Here is a 17,663-nt window from a genome sequence, read left to right as displayed (position 1 = left end):
ATTTAGACTTTAAACATTGTTAACTTCGCGAAGCTATACGTTTCCAGCATTACCGGACAAATCTCTGTAGTTTATTATTATTATTAATATTTTAACCCTTTACAAGGCAGTGGCAACTATATTGCCACCTTTTCGTTTCGTTCAAAACGCTGGAATATGACGTGATAATTGTTCCAATCTTATGAAATCTACTTGTTAGGAGTCTGGCAGCTCTTCTTATTACTTTTTATTGAGATACAGTGAAAAGTGTCAGATTGGTGAAGAGTTTTTTGAAAAAAAATACGGCGATTTCCCTTTGGACAATAAAATTAGATCGATTTTGAAAAAAATACTCTAGACCTTATAAGTTGGTGATGCAAATTTTGTAAAAACAACTATTTTTAATCCGAAAATTTGGTTTATGAGTGGTAAAAATTGCAAAGAAAAAAAAAATAAAATGAGTAAATGAGCGTCTGTAATCTGTGGTCTCATCTGTCAACTTATTCTCAGAATCCAGGGGTAATTTACTGTTAATCAGGTAAAAAGCAGTAACCCACCTTAATTTCTTTTTGAATTTCTAATCTAGCTCGATATGTCTTTATATTTGCACCAATCTCGTTGGAAAAACATCAAACAATACAAAGACTGGCGTTTTCTAACGGGCGGTTGCAGTATATTTTCAAAACAATTTTTATTACGAAATAAATGTAAATATATTCTAAACTAAGTGAGAGAACCGTGTTTCTATTAATATAACATTCATTAATAGCCCCAAACTCTGGGCCTTATAAAGGGTTAACAATGGAATGTTTCCCGATTTTATTGGCGAAATCGGATTTTTGGCTTCAAAATACTACGAAAGATTAAAAAATCGAGAAAAAAAATAAAAGCTTCAATCATCACCTGGAAAATTATATGAAGCAGATTTGTGCAAAATTTCACAACTATTGATTCAGCAGATTTTGATTGATGGTGTACAATGCAATACAAGCTTTCGGCGAGGTGCCTTCGGGAATTCACTGTCACTTGCTCAATTTTCAGTATTTTGTCATGAAAATTTGAGAAAATATTTTAAAATTGTAGCATTATTAAATGGAAATTGAATATACTAACACTAACACTCTCTGTTTAATTCTTATAGAATTAAAAAAAAAATATCTTTTAACCGAATTAACCTTACCCTCCCCGAGCATGCCACAGTAAATCTAAATTTTGATCGCAGCAACTCGTTTCCTTCATAAAAAGCCAAATCATTCGATGATTCGGGATATACAAACATTCCTTCAATAAACTTTCTAACATGTTGTGGGCTAGATACTGTGACCCATGCTAGACGGTTCGTAGTGAGTTTCGCTTGTTCGCGTTTGACAATGTCGCATGGAAAGATGGTTCGGTGTCATTGCTTCTTTTTCTGTCACAAATGCTCATATCCCTTCTCCTAGCACTATCAGACTCCTTATTGAAATGGTTAAAAAACAACATATTTGAACCAACAATGGCTTGTCTGGGACTCTTTCCCTTTATTTGATTACTAACACTTATTTGAATTATTCTGTGCTAAAATGTTGTGTCTATGTGAGTATAACTAAATAAGAACCTAAATCTTCAGAACATGCTATGATGAAATAACTCTAATAAATTGATAACTTACATCTCCAAGTGTTCCTTAATTTCCTTTTCCAGGGTAGGTGAGTTACATTGACTCTGAAAAAAAAAAACAAAACAATTCATAAGTAATATAATTTACATTTTTAACGTGGGAGTATCAATGGTGGGTTATCTTCTATGCTTCTTAAAGTGGGGCAAAATGGTTGTTTTAAGGAAAAAAAAGTTCCTTTGGTGCCATTTGGGGTCTCAATATCCGAGCAGAAAAAAATAACTTCAGAATACCAAATTCAGGCATTCTGTACCCAATGCTTGCACACCACAATGAGGTATTGAGGAGCCTAGCATAAGACGTAAAATACCTTAAATAAAAACTGAGACATGTACTACGAATAATTAATTGATAATTAAACTAATAATGAATAATAACAAAACCTTTTCAACCTTTCAATAACAAAATTCACTGCATGGAGGTATTCAACAAGGTAGTGATTTGGTTATTGTAAAAATCAGTGGAATACATAAATAATACTACAATAAAGTATTATGCCCAATTGAGAGTAGTAAGCAGGTATTGAAGAATGTTTTGTTCAATACCTGCTTAAAAATTCAATGAGGCATTAATAACGGGAAAATGTACTATTGCATATAAAATATTTAAAATAATCCACAAAAAATTGTAAAACGATCCATAAAAAAGTTGGCCATGTTCCATAAAACAAAACTGAAAATCCATAAAACAGTATGAATGATCCATAAAAAGGGGTGATTTGATCCATAGATTATGTAAAATTGAACCATAAAATGGTCGCAAAAGAGCACTAAAATAGTAATAAAAGAGCAATTAAAATCAACCAATGCCCCATAAAAATATTGGAAATGTTCCATAAAATGATACATTTTGCGCCATAACACGTCGATATGTTCCATAATATCGACAAAAATGTTCCACGGTATTACAAAATGGAGCAATAAAATGTCAGAAAAGTTCCATAAATTTGATGAAAATGCTTGCTAAAAAATTTAAAGATGTAAAAATGAACATTAGAAATGATTCATATATCGAACGTTAAATTATGGTTCATGGATATTTACAAAACGATCCATGAGAAAAGAAAATGTAAAACGATCCATTAATATGTGCTTATGCACTAGAAAAAATAAATTTAATGAATTCATGCGAAATTTTATGGTAAACTGAAAAAATAAGTTGTGCTTAATAATTCTCATAACAGTGACAGTGTTTTAACAAGTGAGCTTATACTGGGAGCTAGTGTGATGCGGCTTGGCCGCATATCCGAGGCCAAGGATCTGAAGCGGCGCAAAGCCGCTGAGGATCCGTTGGACGAGGCATTGATTAACCCGTAGCTGGAATTGCAAGCAAACCTGTGGTCCTCTCGTTTGCCCGGTTTACTTAAACATAGGAGCTATAGATAGTTAAAAGCCGACTGAGCGGCAGCGAAGTCGGACAGTGTACTAGAAAGCGATGTGGCGTAGCCACATTAGTCAGTGTTCGTGTATAAAGTGTCCGTTTTCGCTTCAGATAGTTATTCAGATAGTATTTGCGACTCATGCCAGCCTGTATCAGTGGTCTAATAACTCTCAGCGCTCTAATATCATAAATACCCTAACGTTTAAAAAGTTACCATAATGATTTCAGGTTAGCTAAGGTCAGTTACCTGACCAGTGGGATACGGAAGCTTAAGTTTAACTATAATGTATGCATTGTTTGTTGTAGTTTGACATTACAACCAAATGTAATAAACTTTATTATTAGTTCGAATAGCAAAAATTTCGCATGAATTCATTAAATTTAATTTTTCTGGTGCATAAGCTCATATTAATGGATCGTTTTACATTTTCTTTTCCTATGGATCGTTTTGTAAATATCCATGAATCATAATTTAACGTTCGATATATGAATCATTTCTAATGTTCATTTTTACATCTTCTATGGACCAAGAAAAATTATTTAGCAAACATTTTCATCAAATTTATGGAACTTTTTCTGACATTTTATTGCTCCACTTTGTAATACCGTGGAACATTTTTGTCGATATTATGGAACATATCGACGTGTTTTATTGTACATTGTTAATATTCTATGGATCAATGTCAGTTAATTTATGGCGCAAAATGTATCATTTTATGGAACATTTCCAATATTTTTATGGGGCATTGGTTGATTTTAATTGCTCTTTTATTACTATTTTAGTGCTCTTTTGCGACCATTTTATGGTTCAATTTTACATAATCTATGGATCAAATCACCCCTTTTTATGGATCATTCATACTGTTTTATGGATTTTCAGTTTTGTTTTATGGAACATGGACAACTTTTTTATGGATCGTTTTTCAATTTTGTATGGATCATTTTTGTTGTTTTAGCGGCGCAAACTTAGGACTGCCATTAATAACCAATTAATACTGGGTTATTATCTCGTGGTAGGGTATTCCGTGCAAAATTTGGGGTCAATTAGTCATGACCCGGTGTAGCGCATTGCGTTTGAAATTTGCGTGGGAAATTCTAGAGAAAACAGTTTTTCTTGCCGATAGAAGCATGGTGTCAGAATATCTCTGAATAAAGTTAAGTTCAAAGATAGATGGTTTGAAATAAGTGGCAAAAATACTTTATTTCAACAACATTGCCGGTGTATTACTGGTAGGCAGAATTCAAGCCGAAATAACTTCGCAGTTTTTTGTTATGCGCTGGCGTGTTCAGAGAATTGATTCTTATTTATTTATTTATTTATTTATTTATTTATCTATTTATTTATTTGTTTATTTATTTATTTATTTATTTATTTATTTATTTAATTATTTAATTATTTATTTATTTATTTATTTATTTATTTGTATATTTCATAGTCGGAATACAACATATAGATTACTCCTAATATTATTGTTCATGTCAATGTTAAAAATTTTCAAATGCTAAAATTTAGTGATATGGAGGTCAAAACGGAAGAAGTTTCGTTGAATTTGATACCATAACTGTCCAGCATAACTTTGAACGGCGCCCATAATTATACAGCATACACCTAGGTGCTCTGAACCAGTGCGCAGTATGTACATTTCAGTGCGTAGATATCAATAAGTTCTTCCATTGAGATAGATACTTAACCTTTCGAAAATCGCGCGAATTCACTGAACTTTCAAAAATTTTAACGAAACCGTCTTTGAACTCCAGCGCCTGCTCGTTTAGGGAGCCAGTACCATGTCTTCCGGGCGGTTAATCATCACAATTCCAAAACAAGATATCTCAAATAAATCAAAATATGTATCCAGCACATTTTTACATTTGGTACATTTTTACACAATTTCATGTGGTTGACTAAGGAAACTTTAATGATTGTTTGCAAAAAACTTCCAACTTTTTGCGAAAATTGGCTTTTAAAATCATGATATATTTCGAAGTTTTGGTTCATATTTCACTTTTAATGTTCGCAGTTATTAGTTCTGATAGAATCGTAAACGTGTAGGTAATAAATTTAACGAATATGAAGAAAATAGTACAAAAAACGTGAATGGGGTTTAACTATCTTCGACTATTTTTTTATTCAATTCGTTTATTTGATAAGGCGCGTTTACGTTAGCTTAAAGGTGCCAATTTTGTTTTGTTTTACATTTTAAATTACTTAAAACTAAGGGATTGCATATTGATTTTTTTTAAATGATATTAATGAGATTTTATAGCTAACTTATACTATTCACAAGGGGTTAATTCAATTTTCGTAAGATTATGGGGGTCATTTAGTTTTTATGGCAATATGGTTAGACATTTTAAACAGTGAGATTATTGGAGCAAATAATTTTTTACTAAGGGAGTCAATTTTACAACTATCTTAAAAGTAGGTATAACTAAAGGGCGCGATTGAATTTTGTAAAGATTCGGGGAGATCATTAAAGTTAGTTTTATGTGGTAGTAGAGCTAGGCATTTTCAACGAAAACGCGAAGATATTTGGGGACCGACTACTTGTTGACTAATTTTGAATATTCTAAAACTTTGCCGTAGACACTAGGATGCGAAATAAAATAATTAGCATCGCAATGCCACCTATGCAATAGAAATCCGAACTAATTTACATCGTCAAAATAAGACGCAGATAAAACTAAGACACTTTGCAGAATACAGCTACTAAAATAATTCACACTTAAACCGCTAGAGGTTTTGTCTTGCCAATTTCCGTTCCTGTCCCGATGTGTAATGGTAGTAAAGTCGATAATGATGTCGACGGCTAAATATTTATAATAGGTTGTATTTTTCAGGTAAATCTGGGTCTCTAGAAATAAAAATGCAAAAGAGTAGGTTCCCCATACGAAGTATTATACAAATTTCAAACGCAATGCCCTACGTCGGGTCACAACGAGTCGACCCAAAATTTTGTAGTTGTTTGTGACTCCAAATGAAATCAAAAAAAATATTCGGTCACCCACCCTAATGCTTATGATTCTGTAATGCAAATAATCACATCGATCGCTTCGCTATTTTTAAATGTTCTTAAAAAAAATTTCTGGTATCCAAAATAAATATAAACACTATTGACTGTGTTCACGGTTGATTGATTGTTAATATTGTTAATTTTGTTCTTTCTTACAGTCAGCAAAAGGTCATATCTAATAACGTTTTTCAGAAACGTCATTTCTAATACTGACTGTTACAACTCAAATACATAGACAATAAAACAATCTTTGTTGCGAAGATCGACAGAAACCTATAGAAATCAAACATTAACCACACCCCATGGAAGCTCTAAATAAGAACACAGCATGATATCTTTCCAATTCATTTCCCTTTTCTTTTGCGAGTGGTTGCTTACGTTAGAACAATGATGCCATGCTCCACTTTTCTAGCGTAGCATACCGCGAACTCCATCTGATATCACGCTCAAAATTCATTCATTAGACAAAGCGATGGTAAGAAAGAAAAATGAACCGATAAAATTCCCAATAAACGACAATCTTTTCTTCCACTCCATATAGTGCATACGACACGGAAGGCATTTCAATGCTTTGAATGACAACATAAATGATACTGATTCCAATAGTCGTCAAATGCTTTGTACCGTTGGAAACATCGGCAGTCTCTGACACTCACATTCTATGGACAGTACGAGGACACGCCAGCATTCGCCAATAAAACATGGCTAGCTACAGCATATAAAGCACGTATCAACGGACCGAAAATGTGAGCATCAAGTGCCAGACACAACACAGAAGGTAAACACACCCGATCCAGACAGTCAGTGAATCGTTGATAATGGCAAAAAGCGATGTCGGGGCAAGGCGGGCTAGTACTTAAATGAGATTGAGCGAACTTTCTATTATTTTTACTATTATATTTAAAGAATTTTTCACGGAAAGTCGAGTAGGCTACAATGACATAAATTTGCTACCTGATTGCTGATTGCATAATGGATACAAGACAGTAAAAACTATTTATTTGGTATAGCGAAAATATATTTTCTTTATCCTTGTATGCCATCAAGACGAATTAAAAAAGCTATTCAGACAAACCTGGCATTGGGCTAGATAGATTTAAAATCCAAACAATCAATAAAATATTATAACCATGTACAAGAACGTAACATCCATGTCTATTCAGATACAGGAACTTCACATGTATAGAAAATTAATTTCTCTAGGCAGCGACCATCTTACCTTGACTTCTGTGCATCGTGACTACGTGAATAAGGGATGTCTTAAAGATAATTGTAGAGTGATTCCTAAATCCATGTAGTCATCATTAATATCAAACATGTCCAATTCTTACACTGAAAAATAATTTCGTAAAGACGAAATGATCATAGAATGCATTGTTGATTTCGTTCATTTCACGAACTGAAAGTTTTTAAGAGTACGCTACTCCAAAGTTATCGTCGATGCCGAAACTACTTTTCGTGAATGAAATAAAATGTTCTTTTATTAAATGTTTGTATATAGTACGAATATATTTGAAAAGGGCGAATTAATTTTTCGTACATTTAACGATTTCGTTAGTCGTACGAGTTCTCGAGGATCGACCAAATGTTTTCGTATTTTTACATATATTTTTTTCATCCGATCTTTTAGGATCAATGTTTGATGACATCGATTTTTTAATTAAATAGATCGATCTGGCAAAATCTGTTTTATTTCAAGCACTACCACTATTGAGTACTAGAAAGATTTTGGCACTCTCACAGTAACTAATTTTTGTGCACAAACATTATGGAAATTCTTCGGCAAACCCGTGCATAGCGCAAAACAATTTCGTTGGATTGATGATGAATTTACTTCGCCAATAGAATGAATTGTTTGATAAAATACACGAACAGCTTTGTAATATTTACGAACATCTTTCCCAGATGAAAAAAACCGATTTAGGAAAAATGGACGCCATATAAAACGAATTCTGTGAGTTGACTACGAATGTATTTCGTTAATTGTACGAACATTATTCGTAACATTTATAAAAACTTAAGCTCTTTTCAAGTTGTTTTTATTTTCATTGTAAATTTTTCGTTAAAAGTACAACATAAATTTCGTTGGATGATAACGAATCAATTTCGCATATAGTACAAACCATTTGATAAAGTAGGTGTAAAAAATTGTAATATAGGTGAACATTTGACGAACGATTTTCTATCACGAGCAACTAATTTAAATAAAAACTTAATCAGAATACATGTCAACAGTTTGCATGTTTACGAAAGTTGATTTTATGAAAATAGTGCTCGAAAAGATTAGAAAGACTTATGTATATTTCATCAAACAAATTCGTTCGTAATAATACGAATAGAATCAAATATAATAACAAGTAACAACTTATTGTTCGCCAACAGAAAATAATCAGTATTACGAGTGACGTAAAACTGTCGAGTTTTTAATATAGGCACAATTAGAGCTCTTTCACTATTTTCTATACTAAAATTGGCGCATCCCAATGTAGAAACTCCAGACACAAGCTTTACAACTATGTACAAAGGAGAAAGAGCAGAAGAGTTACAATTCGTAAGTACAAAAGTGGAAAATTAAATAAACCAAGGGCTAGGCCAACTCGTGGGTGGGATCAGGTCATCATACCCGCTGCCGGTAACTGAGAGAGAAACTTTCTACCATCATCATCCATTGCTGTTTTATTTTAGTTTCCCACCGCCACCCATCAGCTCTAGCTGCATCTGACTGGTCCGTACAGTCAGTGGTATGACAACGGAATGAAACTGCATTTTCCGCTTCTCGGTTGAATGTAGACTGGCAGGAAGCGTACAGTAAAATAGTTGGGATATTTGGCAGCGTAGAGTAAGTGTCTTATTTAACTGACTAAAATTTACTTTAAAACGCATAATTATTTTAACTAATATGTTCAAACTTAATATAACATTTAAGACACCATTCATAATACGTTTTCACTGCTAACACTTTAATTTTAATTGGAATGAATAGATGTCCGCTTCCACTTGATTGATGTTACTACATTTCACTATCTAGTAACTTGAACCCTTGTTCGATTGTATCTCTTACAATGTTGTACGATTGAAACGAATTGCCACAATAGTAAAACAACCTTAATTCAGATCGTTGCACCGGTAAAGGATGAGACCGTTAGTTAGTTAATCAAAAGGAGGAAGCGGAAACGGAAAATTTGGTTAGCTATGTATCTTCTTGTGATAGATATAGAAGGGGTAGTTAGGGTTCGTCGCGGTGCGAAGCCGCACTGCATTTACCGCACCGCAATCGCTTAGTAATGCGATAAAGGAAGCAAAAATGAATTATCACCCAGATGGATGGTAGGAGCAGGGTTTTAGTAGCGTTTAATTTTTTAAGTTATACCTTAAATGCGTTTTGAATTGGATCAAAGATATGAACATATATTTTTGATTAGCCGCATTTAAAGAAACTCAGATTCTTCGATGCACAAAAACTTGTTACGAAATAAATCTATCAGTGAGAAAGTAAAATTCTGACCAAACTAGTTCCTAACTCACAATTGCTAATATAATGACATGGGTGTATATGTTTGTGTGTGCATGTGTGTGTATGTGTGTGCCCTTTAAATTGACACAAGTTTCTCAGAGATGCCTGAATCGATTTAGACAAACTAATTTCAAATGGAAGTTATAACGCTCCCATAAGCTGCTATTGAATTTTTAGTTGATCCGACTTCCGGTTACGGAGTTACGGGTTGAAGAGTACGGCAACACAGCAAATTCCCATATAAACTGGTAAAACCATGATGACCGAATGATGTAATACATATTAAAATGGGTGCAAAATTACTTGGATTTGCATTAGATCATTATTGACCCATTAAAGTATAGGTTTGACCTGCTCTCGGGGAACTCGTCAAGTTCTTAAACAGATGCCACACCTATTTTCCAGCAAATTCTTGACCGAGTTATACAAACTTGATTTCAAATGAAAGATACAGTAATCCGATTGAGTGCTACTGAATTTCATTCGAATCTGGCCTTAGGTTCCGCAGTTATAAGTTGATTATTGTGGCCATGATATCGAAGTGATGCGTATCATGATATCGAAGTGATGTGTATACGTGAACTAGTTAATGATTCCTAGTACAATAGTCACGACTGGTACATAATTTAAAATTTATCTTGCATGTTTGTGATAATTAGAAGATATCCTTTATCTTTTTCAATTCCATGCAATAAAAAAAATCATGGCATTTTCGCGAGTGTTATTTCACAAAATTGGAAGTATTTGTTGTGGAATCATTTTCGTTTCATACACTGTTTCATGAATGTCCGGCTGCTAGCGACCAGTAATAGCTACGAGTAGTAGATATAAGAAAACTATTAGTACCTCGAACACCGATATGATAAGGTTCGGTAGGATATCTGGGCAAAAAACGAAAACTGCGTTGAGCACCAAAAGTACATCATATATTGATACTACGAAATTTAGAATTTAATTATACCCAGTTCCGTATTCGATTAGTTTGGTGTGGGATTTCTCATTAATAGTTTGGTTGAAGTGTAGACAAGCATCCACATGTATAGTGGAAATTGAAATTTATTGTCAAATTAGTAACAAAAATAATTTGAAATATTTTCTCGTTTCAAAAACACCAAAATCTTCTTTTGGTCAACATAAATCGCTCAATCGAATGACACTGGCAGCATCGTAAACACCAAATAATATGAATTTTATCCTTGCCGTAATTTCAAACATAACAAAATTTAAGAAAGCGAAATTCGTGAAATGACAACGTGTTTCGTTTAATTTTACATGAAAAATGTACATTCCATGTTCAATGTCATAAAATTTCTATTATTAACCTTCATAATAAACGCCACATGTAATGTAAAATTACGTCATTTGCGTCAATTCAACGTCAAGTAAAATTAAAATCAAACGTGAAACTATGTCATTTTTGATCTGCGTGTATGCAAATTTACACGACTTTTTCTAGGAGGATTCAGAGTCACGTATGCTATTGGCATGTTCATTCCAATCTATCCAACTGTCCAGCGTCCCTAGTTGTTTGAAGATTTATTGCGTATTAAACATAGGGCCGAACTACATTTATTCTAACCCATTATTTTTGCAAGACCCAGAAAATCACAACGGAAGGCAGTTCATGTAAATGGAAGTCCACATTTCGCTTCCACATGGTCCTTCAAGATACGCACAATTTATCGATTTTCAAATGGAAACCCCTCGGACGTCCCCATGATTTATGGGCGGCATTTTAGCGTTTGAATAAATGAGAGAATCAACCCCAAACGTATTGAATGCGAGGGTGAACTTTTTTGGAACGCCGTTGCTTATCAGTCGCTGGCATCATCATCACCATCATCATCGCCACTGCCGTGCTGTCAGTGTTATGTTTAGGAAGGAAAACTCTCTAAAGTGGAACTGTTTGTATGTTGGACTTTTCTGCTGAGCTGGAAGTTTTTGTTTTATATTCGTACTATATGCTATTTACGTTTGCGGGGAGCATACAAAGCCCACCTAGCAGTTTGCGACAGGTTGCAAGGCTCATAAAATAAACACATTGAATCCGACCTTCAGCTATTCGACCGCGGCAGCACAAACGAAAGGCATTAATTGTATTGTGACAGATGGGTGTTTTATAAATGGTAGAATTAAATAGAAAACATTCATTACCAGACTGCGAACCGATAATTAGTATGTGGCAAATGCTGCCAGATCCGGAGACAGAGACATTATGGTAGCATGGCATCATAGCGTAGCGCCAGATGGAAGTCATAAATCTAGCAACTTTGATAAATTTAACTGGAGCATGTCTAAACTCTACCTAACTGCGATTCATTCAGACCGTCGGAGGAAGGCGGAAATTGCTACACTTCTAATCCAGATTAGTGGCATTTGAAATCGAAAGCAAAAACGCTGCTATGATGCCAAATGTTGACTAATTGAACAGTGTGAGTGTCTTACAGATTAAATTAATGCATCGGAATTTGGGTAGCACAATGTCAAAAGTGGAGACAGGGACACGAAACACGCGTAAAACAGCAGACCATAATTGTGAGCCACGAATGCCGCAAACGACACGCTATAATTGAAGTCATAAATTTAGCCCACCAGGATAGATACTGTCAAAACGGAATTCGCAACAAATGTCGAGGAATTGTGTAAATCTCACTTTGATTAATTTGCGTTCAATGGGCAATTAAGTATTCCCTTTTCTATAGGCCTAATTAAGTTTTCGTTTACCTTCACCTTCAAGACTTTGCTATTCTTTCTTACAAGATGACAAAATAAATCACATTTTTATTGCAATAATTTAAGTTTTATAATGTTAACAAAATAGTATACTAAACAAGTAGAAATTTAATATTTGGTAAAGAGCTGAAACGTAAATTTAATCACTCAGAAGAATTCGTAACCGAAGAGGTATTTAAGATACCTTAATCATTTGAATAACCTGTCTCATATAAGCAAACTATGATTAGCATGGATAATCATCCATTCAAAAACCCAAAGGAGCGTTGGTCAATTGCCAATATAGTCCAGGCTCCGTAACCATGGAGGCCAGTCGCTCTAATGGACGTTATGTAGATGAAGCGATAGTGTACTTTGTTCAAAGTAAGGTTTTCCGGAGCCGAAGGTAGATACGATTTTCTGACAGAATTTTTCTGTTGGATCCATTGGCGGTCACCACTGAATCCAAATATAAGAACTCATCGACCAACTCGATATCGTCACCATCAATGTTTCAGTACTAGGATACTATTTGTGAATTTGAACGGAATACTGGCAATATATGCATTGAAATCTTGGAATTGCCCCAAAACCTGCGTCTCATGGTTATGGTATATCGATGACATTTGGTTGTTAGACCGGCTTCGGCTAGGTGCTATCAGCCCTCTGCTGTAGCATCGGAGTGAGAGGGTACCAACGATCGGCCCTCAAAACCCGAACCGTAAAATTTATGCCCCAATCCAAGGTGTGACGCGACCCGTGCCGAGGGATGAATGGAGGGGGACATCAACACTTCGAACCTGAACCCTAGGTAAAGCTAGAACTGGGATCCTAAGTATTGACAAATACCAAGCCGCGCACGGAGTCTGTGGGGTGCCAGGCCGCACCCTGAGCTGCTAAATAGTCGCTGGTTTGAAATTTCCATGGAAATTAATATGGGAAAACATACTTTTTTGCATTTTCGATTTTACAGACTACAATTCTTCCTGCAGTATACCAGCAATTAGGTAGAAGTGTAGTCCAGGATATGCTGAACAAGTTTGCCGAGGAATGCGTGGTGTTAGAATGTCTCTACAACAAGTTATAGCTGTTCAAAGTTCGATAGATCGAATTAATTGACACAAATCATTTGTTTTGCCAACAATGCGGGTGTAGCAATGACATTTCATATAGCATACCAAAATAACATCATATACTTAAGATTTACCACATTGGTATGTTTGGATGAATTATTCAAATCAATTTCATGGGCGCAGGTAGTTTCGCAATAGGGTGTAGTGAGGGGAAAGGGAGGGGGGAGGCTTCAACATATAAAAATTCTAACTGAAATAACTGAAATCTTGTCGAGTTGAAATGTTCAGATGAATTATTCTAAAACATTTGCACAATGTCCTATGCATAATAGTAACGATGGAACGCAACATACTGTATCCCTCTGCATTGACTTTATATCAATGGAAGTAAAGTTGCAGACTGAATCAACTGATGTCGAGTTGATATGTCAGAGGTTTGGTTGTTGGTTATATTTCAGTTTAATACGCACTATGATTTGATAGGATGCTATTTCCGAAGTTGTCTGATCACCTGAAGTAAAAATTGTTGTTGAACTGGGGCTCTTGTGGATTGTGTAAATGTTGTAAAATAATTCATCTGAACATTTCAACTCGACAAGATTTCAGTTATTTCAGTTAGAATTTCTATATGTTGAAGCCTTCCCCCCCCCTTCCCTCACCCCTTACTACGCATTATTGCGAAACTACCTACCCCCATGAAATTGAGCTAAGGCATTTGAATAATTCATCCAAACATACCAATGTGGTAAATCTTAAGTATATGATGTTATTTTGGTATGCTATATGAAATATCATTGGTACACCCGCAGTGTTGGCAAAACAAATGATTTGTGTCAATTAATTCGATCTATCGAACTTTGAACAGCTATAACTTGTTGTAGAGACATTCTAACACCACGCATTCCTCGGCAAACTTGTTCAGCATATCCTGGACTACACTTCTACCTAATTGCTGGTATACTGCAGGAAGAATTGTAGTCTGTAAAATTGAAAATGCAAAAAAGTCTGTTTTCCCATACTAATTTCCATACAAATTTCAAACGCAATGCGATACGCCAGGTCAAATCCAATCGATTCCAAATTTTGCACAGTTGTTTGGGACCCCAAATGGAATCAAAAAAGTGCTGTGCTGAAAAAACGATCATTTTGCCCCACCCTAATACATACACACAGACATTTTCCGATCTCGACGAACTGAGTAGATTGGCATATGACACTCGGCCCTCCGGGTCGGAATTAGATTGACGAATTTTAGAGTGAATGAGAAAGGCAAAAACATTTTTAGGAAATGTTGAGTGTTATGCATTTTTTTGGTGAGCAGTTCTATGTTTCATAGACATTAAATCAATTTTAACTTCGCTTCCTATTAAATAAAGACCCTTATTACAGTACATCTCTACAAAAGCGAGCTCAATTTGAAAAGAAATTTGAGGATTATGATTGATTACAGAGCTCAGGAATTTTCTGTTGGAATGTTTTAAGGCAGGAATTTGATATTGACGCTATTAAACAACTGTGAAATCAAGACCAATAGATCAGTTACTTATCAGGACCCCATTCCGACAATTTATCAAAAGTCCTCATGATGTTTACAACAGCAGGTTATCAATGTACGGATCAGATAATTGTTATTGTAATATTGAATTAAATCAGTCAGCATCAATAAATTTTCAACTTCAATCCATTTTTTTTTTGTTGTGGTGGGGGGGGGGGGTGTATGGTGTTAAACCCCAAAACCTTCTCTTGGCTACGCCGTTGCTTGGAGTTATTTATTTCGCTTTTCATTTTTTGATATGTTTCAGATCGATCCGATGGTTATAAGTTAGAAAAATTGCAGTCAGAAGGTTCGCACAACTCAACATTTTTGCACTGATAAGTTTTCAAGTTCGTTCCAGACAACTTGGAAGTGTTCCTAGAGGTTGTAGATAGAAAAATGAAATACAAAATTCATTTTATCGAAATAATGTTTGGCTTATTTCAATGGATTATTACTATATTGAACAATAAATAGGCGACAAAGAGTAATCCATAAACAACAAGCCGTAACTTTTAAAGTATTCAAAATAGATATTTGAAGTCTTCAGTAAAGTTATTCGCAAAAGTAAGAGCTACAAATTTGCTGAAGGCATCATTTCGATAAAATCACTTCCAAGAAAATTTGTGAAAATATCTCACTCATAGGGGGATTAATCAGCAAAAGCGCAATACCAAAAGAAAGGGCATATTGCCTCCAATAAATTCTCTGAAGATACTATTGACCTAAAATAAGCCGTTTTGGCGTTAAGAATTGATTACATGTTTTGGTCATATTTCTGGCAATGGGAAATGATAAAAATCTATCGTCCGCATTTAATGTTAAATATCTCTTTTGAATATAGTCCGATTTCACAATCTATAGCTTGTTCGAAAGGTATTCGTATAAGCTGTCTAAAGATATATAAAGTATTAATCTATGTTGTCGGCAGATAATTTAAAAAAACTGCAAAAAACGCCATTTTTACACATTCAAACATTCATATCTTGGAAACTAAACATCAGAATCAAAAACAAATTAATAGTGTTCTTACTGTTTGATAGGTCTTTCATTTAAAATAAGTTTGGATAAGATCGGTTCAGCCATTGCTGAGAAACACTAATGAGAGTTTGTCCGTTACATACACACACATACATTGTCCCAAATCGTCGAGCTGAGTTGATTGGTATATAAGACTCGGCCCTCCAGGCCTCGGAAAAAATCTTGAAAATTTGAGCGAATTCTATACATTTCTTTTATAAGAAATGTAAAAAACATAAATATTTAACTGTAAATCGATCAAAATTTTGCTTGGTCTATTTATACTGCCTCACTTACCACTCAACCGATACAACTTGAAAGAACGCTTTCGTTAATATCCAAAAATAACTCGGCCATGGCCATTAGTGCAAACAGTCCCATTAGACTAGCATTATATGGCAAACGAGTCTACCTTTATTTCTGCTTTTGATTCCCTATTATTTCTAGCCCTTGAGAACAGTTGCAATTTGAGCAATTATGATTCGATTATATAATCACTTCCCTTGTGTTTACCGACAAAGCATGGGTGACCTAGCTGGACCTTACACTAGAGTTCTTTTGGATAACCGCCCCTTATGCCTTGGTTCCGTGCGGTGAAAGAAGCCGATGCCACATAAAATGCTCATTGAAATTTCATACGCACGTGTTCCTTTTATTCGATCTCATTTACACTTCCATTAAACCAAAGCATGCCTTATGAAGTAAGAATGCGTAAACATACGCAGTAACCAAGACGGGGAGTTCTCCTCTAAACGGTTTTTGCCTCCATAGATGTTTCCTCAGTACTAAACTCAATATGCCGTGGCACTCACACTTCCACAGAGTAAGCAATGTCACAACTGGTTCATTGCCCAACAAGAGCAGTCAAGGGAAAGGCTATAAAATATGGGGTCTGGAGAATTCAATTATTCTGCCTCCTTAATATGTGCACGCCACTGGCAGAGTGTAATTGTTGATTTGTGTTCAGAGAGTTGAGCATTTACAAGAAATCAAGGCATCAATTTCATCAATAATTCATTTTGACCAGAAGGATGCCTATTTCCTATCAGGATTCCTGTCGAGTGGTAAAAATATTACACCGTAAATCCAGTAAAAACGTGCTGCTTGGCAGTAATAATAACGAAAGCGATGACAAACAGTGCTTTCGGTCCTGGTCCACCCCTTTCCAAGAATTCTCAGTCGGAATGCTTCACCCTGATATCTCGCGGAGTTTAGGCAATGGATTCCGTAAGGGGGATTTCCCGACAATGGCCTGCCCGAAGAAAAACAGTGCTGAAGCAAATATGACCCATTCTTTCATGAATATTTCCACCGTGTGAAGTGGCTGAGTCATTAAACACACTTGCGTCGTTGAACGGAAGTTTCCTTCCGCATATCAGTGAGATGACGTGCAAAATGTTCCCAACGCGGAAATAATTCGATAGGCATAGATTTGCTGGAAGATTTGAATACTATGAAAAACTAATTTTCCAGAAAGAAAAGAAGCGTTAAATATCAAGCATAAACGAATAACCCTTCATTTTGTGTGCGCAGAACATCTCCAGAGTGCTCTCTATTCCAACAGAGATTACAGGCTAAATCCCTCCGATACGTATATATCATAATTAGGGTTTATAAGTTAGATGCAGCCAAACTCCCCGATAGAAGAATATGAGAGTGTTCATTTTGGGTGAATTAGAAAAAGGGTCAAACCGCAAAGTATAGAGTTTCAAACAGCAGGAATGGATTATGAAAGATTAATTAGTTTTTAATGTTGCCAACCATTCTGGTATTTCGTTGCCAT

At 35.1% G+C, this 17,663-nt stretch overlaps 1 protein-coding gene across 3 annotated transcripts in view; it reads right to left on the bottom strand.

Annotated features, from left to right (window-relative positions):
- LOC131686689 (uncharacterized) overlaps window positions 1-17,663 on the bottom strand; it is a 209,890-nt gene that overhangs the window by 15,987 nt on the left and 176,240 nt on the right. For all 3 annotated transcript variants that reach the window (XM_058970572.1, XM_058970573.1, XM_058970574.1), the window contains one exon: window positions 1,631-1,683. In XM_058970572.1, coding sequence (XP_058826555.1) covers window positions 1,631-1,683 — 53 coding nt within the window. The remainder of the gene's footprint in view (window positions 1-1,630; window positions 1,684-17,663) is intronic.

The sequence above is a fragment of the Topomyia yanbarensis genome, chromosome 3, assembly GCF_030247195.1.
Source record: "Topomyia yanbarensis strain Yona2022 chromosome 3, ASM3024719v1, whole genome shotgun sequence".
NCBI lineage: Eukaryota > Metazoa > Arthropoda > Insecta > Diptera > Culicidae > Topomyia > Topomyia yanbarensis.
The sequence above is the reverse complement of the archived record's forward strand: the minus strand, read 5'-3'. Positions and strand labels throughout refer to the sequence as shown.